Here is a 9,448-nt window from a genome sequence, read left to right on the forward strand (position 1 = left end):
GATGAACAGAATATAATTTCAACTCTACCCTGAGTTAATGAATTCTTTTTCTCTTTTCTGCAACTGTACTTTGAGGGAGTTATTCCAAATCCAAAGGCTTCCAGTCCTGGTTGGAGCTATTTCTGTAGTCAGCATCAGCTGGAGATGGCATCCTTCAAGGCCACTAGACTACTTCAAAGAGCAAATGTTAAGATAAAAAGATTTTCAGTCGGGGAGTTTAAGAAGTGGTTGAGTAAATCAGAAGAACCTGAAGTCAAATGAACTACTTTGATGAAGAAGAAACTATAAGAAGGCGATTAGGCAGTGGTAGATTGTAGCCCAACTTGAAGGCACTCTGGAGTAAAGACAGGCTCCTGACTTCTAACAGGGCTGTTGAAATGGTAGCTGAGCTGGGTTACTCCAAACCATTCCTTTGCAGCTTATGGTTTCCCAATGTAGTGTCCTTTAGGACTCACAAAAATCCAAGCAGGGAATGACCCTGGCATAAGAAACAGGCATGGGCGAAAGTACATTCCTCTGATCCTTAAGTGATTAGTTTTCCACCTGTTTTAGATTGTTAATGTATGTTGGGAAGGGAGTAGCTACAGATCCTGGCCTGACCAATGATCTACCTCCACATAGCAAACAACTGGGAGTTTGATTTCAGCAGTCCTTTTTTAAGGCTATTGGAAGCAGAGGTGGACTCTGCCTGCTAAAACAACCCTGCTGAGAAATCCTGGCTACTGGGGAAAAGTAGGTTCAGCATTCCAATTAAAACACCCAAGCCTCTTTCACTGTGAAAACGTATGGCGAAAGAGTATCTCAGTGCAGCCACAGCTTGGGTTTCCTGCAGCAGAAGACGAGGTCTGACTGAGGGAGGAGAATTAACCTGGGAAATGGGGACAGGCTTTCTGGCTTTTGTTGAAGCCATGAAGAGTCGGACTTCTTTCTAAAACAAAGTGGAGGCTTTTCAATTATCATTATATGAGTCTATTGAAAAAAAAAGAGGAAAAGAATGGGAACGGTAGACCAGATTCTCATCTGACTTCTGTTAGTAAAACTCCATAGGCTTTGCTGAATTTACATTAGAGCAGCTTCAGATCTGCATCTTTTCAAGTTTACTTCAAATGTCCCCTTTGAGCCTAGAAATCTGGAGAACTTGGGAGCATTTGATGCAATCCCCAAGCAATACAAAGGGGAGCCGGTTCTAATTGGGACTGTCTCATTAGCATTCAGCACCATACTGAAAAGATGACAAAGGGCTGTGGCTGACCTTTCATTTCTCTCCATGCTGCCAAGCTTATGATAACACTTGTTTGAACTTCATTAACACCATTTAATTGCCTGCATCACAATCAATACTATGTTTCCCTACTGAAGCCTGGCACAAAGGCAGGGGTGTGGGAGACTGAAAAGGGGCAGAGCACAAAAAGCAGAAGCCAAAGAGTTTTTCCATTGCACACTGGTGCCCCAAATACCTGCAGTGCTGCAAGGAGAGGAACTTGTGCTTTTTTCTCATCCCTACAGGGACTTGGTTTCCTTTTGGCTGCTTATTGCCTTTTAAAAATAGCCCCTTGAAGAAAAGCTGAAAGTCAACGAAGACATTGCAAGTATTCTTAACACCTTGAGAATCTTCCAGTGAAGACCATCCAAAATATGCTTGCCAGGTTTGGGACTGAAAGAGGTTTAAAGTGACCTGACCAGTGGATTTATTATTTTAAACTGGGTACAAACACTACTTGACCTAGCTGTTGGTACCCAGGTCCTGCGTCCATGAACTCATCTGCTTCTTTTTGCTGAAGCAGCTATGATTTGCCTGGTGTTAGCCTTTACATGTCAAGGTCTTAAGCTTGTTAGAAAATGATGTGGGAGTGTGTTTGGAGTATGAAAAACAGAAGTCTGTATTCATTCAGGATCTAACCTACATAACTTGCCAGCCTGTGGTTTCAGGACTCTGTAGTCAATAGATGCTGTCTTCCAGTGCAGTGCTTGTGATGCCTCTTGGCTGCATTGCAGCTAGCTTTAGAAAGAAAGGGAAATTAGACTAATTTAGTACAACAAATATTTTAAACTGCATGTGCCCTGACATTGTAAGTTTCTGTGATTTTAAACAGAAACATTGGGGTGACTACAAGGACTTTAAAAGAGAGCATCAGATAACAGATGCAAATCCTGGCTCTACTTTAAAAAATGCACACTTCTGTGTCTCCTTTCCCTGCCAGAAAGAAGGTTCAAGATATAGCATACTAAGGGTCAAGGTAGGGGGCTGTTGTCAGTAGAGATAATAAAAACTGGTGCTGGAAGGAGCCTCAGGAGTCAACCCAACCAGCTTCTGCCTCAGGGCAGGATCATCTCTGTCTAAAACCTTCCTGACAGATGCTTGTCTACCTCTTTCTCGAAGGCCTCCAATGACAGAGCCTATACTTTCCTCAGGCAATCCATTCCTGCGGTTCCCTGTCCTTCCCATCAGAGTGTTTTCCCTGATGGCCAGCCAAAATCTCCCTGGCCGTAATTAAAGCCCATGCCGCCTCATTGCATCCCCAGGGGCAGGGGGTGCAGCCCATTCGCTGCCTCTCGGCTGCAGCCTTTCATTTATCTGAAGATGGTTTTCTTGTCTGTCTTCACTTTTAGTCTCAAAAAAACCCCTCCTGAACCATGCTGTTCTTATGCAGTGTGGTTTTCAGCAGACTAGATGAAAATGTGTCTATATGCAGAGGGTACAGCCTCAGACCCACATGTCCTCTGTGCTGAGATGGTGCTGGGTGGTTTCTCCTCCTGCAAAAACTACCTGTGCACTAATTCACTCTTCAGCCATTGACTCAGTGCTGCCCACCTGTTCTCTACCATGTATTTATTCTGAGACGAAAAGCAGCAGCAAAAGCCATGAACATGCAAAATAAGATCGTTGCCCTGGCTAGGGATGTATACAGAGACAGAATTGTTTCCCCAAGCTTTTCAAGGCAAATCGCTGGAAGAACTGACAGGTCTTCAGCTAACTTTGTGGCTGGTACCTTTTGCTAAGCTGTCATGCTATTACTGCCAGAGTCCAATCAGTGTCCAACAGCCTGGCCTTGAACCTCTCTCTGAAATAGAATCGCTTTGGCCTAGGTGTCTTGTAGTTGTCTGTAGCTGAAGCACAGAATCATACAGAATCATACAGAATCATAGAATGGTTTGGGTTGGAAGGGACCTTGAAGACCATCTAGTTCCAGCCCCCCTGCCATGGGCAGGAACACCTTCCACTAGACCAGGTTGCTCCAAGCCCTGTCCATCCTGGCCTGGAACACTTTCAGGGATGGGGCACCTACAACTTCTCTGAGCAGCCTGTGCCAGAGCCTCACAACACTCAGCACAAACACAAACTTTGCAGCTCAGATGCCTTCCAGGAAATGAAAACTGCCATTCTCTGTCAACAGAAGACAGCATGTCCTTGCATTGCTTCACTTCATCCCATAAAAACCCTGGCCACTGGGTTGTTCCCAAGCTTTTCTTCAGCCCTTCTCTGCTATAGTAGTCCCCCATATCCCTTTCATGCATCTCTTCCTCCTTCAGTGGTCTGGATACAGCCGGCTATTGCATAACACTAATTATGTTATTGCTGTAATTGCGTCTGCCGTCTGCAGCACATGGATTCATTACAAGCTTTTCATATGCTAAAATGATTATTAATGAGCGCAGTCCCAACCCAGCGATGGCACAACAACAGCCATGACAAAAAGATCTTTTGGAAGGCAATTAGCTCCATGCTAAGCTTCCTAAACCGCGGCCGTGCTGGAAAATTTCAGACTGGAGAGGAAGCAGTAGCAACATGGCTTTTCTCTTCTCGTTTGATGAGTTAATGAGTTACTGAGTGGCAGCAGGCACAGTCATTCTTGTAAAACAGCTCCACTAAGGAGCTTTTCCTGGGTGGTACCAAAGGGCTAAACAGAGGGCAGGCTGTATTCCCAGGTCACTGCTTTATTGCTTTCCTTAGTGTCTTGTTTTAACCCCAGCCAGCAGCTCAGCCCCATGCATACGCTTGCTCCTTCCGGTGGGATGGGGGAGAGAATCAGGAGGGTAAAAGTGAGAAAACTCGTGGGTTGAAATGAAGACAGTTTAATAGGTAAAGCAAAAGCTGCACACACAAGCAAAGCAAAGCAAGGAATTCATTCACCACTTCCCATGGGCAGGCAGGTGCTCAGCCATCCCCAGGAGAGCAGGGCTCCATCACGTGTGGTGGGGAGTTGGGAAGACAAACGCCATCACTTCCAACGTCCCGCCCTTCCTTCTTCTTCCCCCAGCTTTATATGCTGAGCATGATGTCATATGGTACGGGATGTTGCTTGGGTCAGTCAGGGTCGGCTGTCCCAGCTGTGTCCCCTCCCAACTCCTTGTGCACCCAGCCTGCTCGCTGGTGGGGGGAAAGGCAGAAAAGTCCTGGACTCTGTGTCAGCACTGCTCAGCAATATCTAAAACATCCCTGTCTTACCAACCCTGTTTCCAGCACAAATCCAAAACAGAGCCCCTTATCAGCTACTATGAAGAAAATTAACTCTAACTCCACCAAAACCAGCACACTTACAAAACCAAAACAAAACAAAAGCAACCCAGGGAAAGAGGAGGGCGTGAAAGGAACAATGTTTTGAGAATAAGAGGCAGCACTGCTATATACTAGTGCATCCAAAATCCTTCCCCATACAACAGTGGCAGTGGATGGTCTTATGGGCTCTCCTGTTCAAGCCAGGCTGGGGTGAGTTGCAGTGCTAATGGTACCTGTGAGGTCACATCCTATGGTCTAGCAATCCTCACATCCTCCGTCTGAGATGCTGATGTGCCTGAGTAACAGATTTACACATATTTCTTATGGATTTTAGTGCTTCTGAAGTCTAATGAACAAATTTCCTGCTACATCAGAGAATGAACAGCCCTGAGGTGAGAAGTCAGGTTCCTCCTGTGGCTCAGGGGAAACTAAAGCATGTGAGACAGGGTCTTTTGGTATGCATCTAAGGATCTTCTGGAAAGAGCTGGGAAACAGCTTTGGAGATAACCAAAACTGGAGTACAGAAGCAGCAAATCTGCAGCAGCAGGCCAGCCAATGGTGGACAACTGACCAAACAGTAACTGTCTTCTACATTGGACTCTTAGTCTTGAACTTTTGGAGGCAGGCTGTACTGAATTTTCTGCTTTGCCACCTTTCTGTCTCATCCAGAGGGGATATGATTTAGTCTTATGTTCCCTAATGCAGCCCCTGGGACTGCAGGAGGGTGAGTCAATGATCTGTCCGTGTCTCAGGTGAGATCTGGTGGCCCTCAGCTTAGGGATGCTCACAGGAGCGAGGTGGTGAAAGAGCATCTCACTCCCCCTGCAGTGCTGTGCAGTTCAGCGATGGTGTGAGAGCTGTCAGCCGCAGGGGTGAAGGGAAGCAGCACACAGGCAGCCTTGCAAATGCCAGCACTGAAAATGTAGGGACTTCTGGGGTTTGGTGACAGCTTCACAGTGGTTTTGAAAACATTAGGGGTATGCAAATGGCAGAGAGTCCCTAAGTATCTCTGAGGATCTGAGCTCAAATAGAAGGTAAATGAAGACTCAGCAGGGATGTTGTCATCTCCCTGCTAGGTTGCTTTAATACACACATTCATCATTTCTTTAGATAGTGCAATGATGGCTTCATTAGAAACACTTCTGTATAAATAAGTCATTCGGCCATGGCAGAGTTCTGATGGAAGGATATTATACATCTTCTCCCTGTACTGGCAGCTAGGTTTGATTATTGGTACGTACATTTTTTTTCCTGCTTTCTTTTTCTTTTATTTTTCCCATGAAACACACTTCCAAAATATCTTTGTTTGAAGTCTTCGTGGGAGATTACTGCTCAGGTGTGTGGTGGCCAGGGAAATGAGTACAGGGGAGACAAGGACATTTTTGTGTGGTGGTGGGTAATGGCCCATGAACCCAGAATACTGAGACCACAGCTTAAGAGTCTGTCAGGGCTGGAAACTCAGATTCTTGTATCCTGTCCTTCGCTCCAGGGAGCACTGCTTTCATTGTTCAGATGAGTCATGGGTGTGTTATGCTGCTGGGAAAAATATCTCCTCAGGGCTGGAAAGGGACTGCGAAGCTTTCAGACCCTGTGAGCCACTCAGGAGAGTGTTGCTACCAGGTGAAAGGGAGACAGGACAAAAGTGGAGAACCCGACGATACGTGTGTCTGTGTTTCACCCTATTCCCACACCCACTATCCTGCCACCGTTCGATGGCTCGCTGAACCAGAGAGGAATAGCAGCATTTCAACTGGCTGTCAGGGACAGACTGGCGAATCCAACAGGGTACCTCTGCTTTCCTCCACCAGCCTCATTTATTTTTGCTATGATGTAATCCCCTTCACTTTCCATTTCACCCAGCAGGAGGGTGCCTATGCAATATTCATGAAGAGCTGGGCTCTTCTCCATGGGCTCTGCTTAAGCACCATAAATCAATGGATTTCACTGCATTGCAGGCTGTTTTTCCCCACAAGTCTATGAACTGCGCTGGTTGCACATGGATGTCATTTTCTCTGAGTTCCAAGGCACACCTTGCTTTTTGGCCGCAAGAGTCCTTGTTTCTCTGCAGTGTGCTTTGGCTCTGAGGAGCCTGCAATAGCACTGTCATGGATGCCCCCAGTTCCTGATGCTTTCTCTTCTCAGAAGTCTATATAGAACAGGTCTGCTTTTGTCCAGCTGCTGATGCTGAGACCTGTTTGAGGGGTTTTTTTGAGTGGCAAAAATCGAGAAATACTTATTCATCTTGCTCACCATCTTCTCCTGGCAGTAGTTCTGCAGGGCAGCTCCTGACAGCATTTCTAGTTGCCTGCTTTACCTCATAGGCAACTGTTCAGGTCCACTTGGCAATTGAGGGTTGGACAAAGCATAAAGCAAAATCAAGCCCAGATCATTCATCACTGGAGTACTGGGATTGGACAATATTTAGACCATGGGACTGAGTTAGTCTAGGATTTCTGGCTGGTCCTGAGCCCAGAGGAAAAGATGCTAGGACTTCAGAGAGAGTGATGTTGTGTATACTGGAAGTTAATGAGGTTTGCATGAGTCTTTATGATGAGCCAGAGTCTAGCTCTGGAAGCAGTCAGACTGGGAGAAGGACCTCTGCCTCCTGTGCCTATATCTCCATGGATTACATCAAACTTCCCCACCCTTACAAATCCAGGATAGCAACTGAGACCATCCCATTGCAATCAGGCAAGGATGGGAGTGCAGGGCACAAAACCAGACTAAGCAAAACTGGAGCCTTCTGGTGTGAAGGGGTTCCCTCCCAACGCTTTTGCACTGTGTTGTATTTCATAGGAGACTTCAGCAGCTGCTTGTCCCGCTCTGTCATAGAGAGTATTTTCCCACTTGTCTGTCTGAAGGATCCTTGTCATACAGCACTTCACTGTCCAATTTTTGTGCAGTGGAAAACAGCCTCCATCTCAGCAGGTGTCTCTATGCTGTTTACAGGACACCTGTCAGCTCTTTTGGCTCCCTGTCCCCTCTGCCTCCTAATTATAAAATTGTAGATTGCTGCAGCTATGGGCTTTTTTTCTTTCTTTTTTTTTTTTTTTTTTTCCTTGTGCACAAAATGTCAAATTGCAGAAATTAAAAATGTAAATGATGGCGTCTAATTAACCAGTTGACAGCAGAGCACAGCTGCGAGTGACAGTGACTGATTACCTTCTGCAAACCTTGTCCTCCAAGACCTGCCTCACCCTGGGGACGAAGGACATTGAAAATAGCAACTTCCTTAAAGAGACATCGCTTTGCTGATGAAACCTGATGTGCAATGGTTCTGGGGGATCCATATCCCATGGATAAAGCCCCAGTTCTCTTGAGCTCAAGAGGAATGGCATTGACTCCTAAGGAAAGCAGATTTTCCCCAGTCAGAGTGGGGATGGGAGCGTTGTGGGAGTGGAGATCATCAGGCCAGCTTAAAATTTGGGGGCAAAAGGGAGATACTGAGCAGCAGAGGAGTTGCTGGGACAGACTAGATTCAGTGGGGAGGTGGATAATGCTAGCAGTGGATGCAGATGTACTAGAGTGAACGGTGCAAGCCAGCATGCAAGGGTTTTTTTCTGTCTATGGGACCAATTCTGAGCTCTCAGTGGGCCGTGAAATCAGTGGGATTGCTCTCTGGGACTAGAGGCAGAGCTCAAAGCCCTTGAAGGTCTGACAAAGGAATCCAACATTAATAGGTACTGCCTACTTCTTTGATGGCATGGAGAAAGTTTATAGGATGCTCTTTGGGACTTCAGTCTTAAAATATGGTTGAGTGAATACAACACACCTGGTACTCAGAAACAGTGCTTCAGTAATTCCATTTTGGCTCAGTCATCTCCCTTGCTGTAGAAGAAGAGTATGGCCAGGTATATCATTGATGCATCAGAAAAGCCCAAGGTGCTAAGTGCGTTCTTTCTCCTTATTGTTGGTGGCTTTCATCTCCTGATTCCCAACTCTATCCCTTCGAGAAACACCTGTATTTCTCTCTCTCAGGTACTATTCAGACATCGCCAAAATGCCAGCAATCAGTGACCAGGACATGAATGCATACTTGGCTGAGCAGTCTCGCATGCATATGAACGAGTTCAACACTATGAGTGCGCTCTCAGAAATATACTCCTACGTTGGCAAGTACAGCGAGGAGGTAAGAGACTTGGGGCAGGGAAGAGCAGTTCTGCAGGACCATGGGACATCACACCCATTCCAAAGGCCCAGCACATGTCACAGATACCTATCTTTGTCCTGGCTAGGGGGATGATGGATTTAAGGAATGAAAAGCAAGGCCTGGGGTCTGGAAAGGGAAGGTTTGGGATTATTGTTGTCCCCAGTACTCTTCTGTCTGGATCCCTATTATTTTTGTCTCCCATTATTGTTCAATCAGATTTAGGTGGCTTGAGGTAGTTGATGGTCAGATGTTATCTTGCTACACAGCAGCCCTACATGAGCTCTCCATCACATGTGGCCAAAAGTTGTTTAAACATATGTGCCCAGTGCCGTAATACCTTCAGATATTATTATTCATTCAGTTTCATTCGGATCAGTTCAGATATTATATACATTCAGATACCCTAAAGCACCCAAGACTGGTCCAGCAAGCATGACGCAGGACATAAAGGTGACCAGCATGGTTCTGTGCGTTGAACATCGAGTGAGACCTCCTAGGGCATCTCAAGTGGCATGGCAAGTTGATGAATAAAGTTACTAAATAACTGATCTCCAAGCTAAGAATCCATTTGATGGCTGGCAATCTAGAGATCAGTATTTAGTCAGATCAACCCCAAACTGCCTTCCTTGTTCCCTGCTGGCTGCCTTAATTGTTTTGCATGATCTAAGCTAAGCCTGGGACCTACCTTAGAGAAAGCTAATCCCAATCTGCTGCTATAAGACGCTGGACTGAAGCCGCTGGGCAAAAAAATGAATAAATAAATAAATAAAAATCCCTACCACTTCTTTCTCTCTCCTTTT

At 45.9% G+C, this 9,448-nt stretch overlaps 1 protein-coding gene across 2 annotated transcripts in view; it reads left to right on the top strand.

Moving 5' to 3' along the window:
• Nucleotides 1-9,448, top strand: part of PLXNA4 (plexin A4) — a 470,690-nt gene that overhangs the window by 444,035 nt on the left and 17,207 nt on the right. The window contains exon 31 of one of the 2 annotated variants that reach the window (XM_080393429.1): nucleotides 8,477-9,421. In XM_080393429.1, coding sequence (XP_080249555.1) covers nucleotides 8,477-8,741 — 265 coding nt within the window. In that variant the 3' untranslated portion in view covers nucleotides 8,742-9,421. Of the gene's footprint in view, nucleotides 1-8,476; nucleotides 9,422-9,448 lie in introns of those variants that run through there. The other variant, XM_080393430.1, reaches the window with a different exon arrangement.

The sequence above is a fragment of the Falco punctatus genome (assembly GCF_963210335.1).
Source record: "Falco punctatus genome assembly, chromosome: 6".
NCBI lineage: Eukaryota > Metazoa > Chordata > Aves > Falconiformes > Falconidae > Falco > Falco punctatus.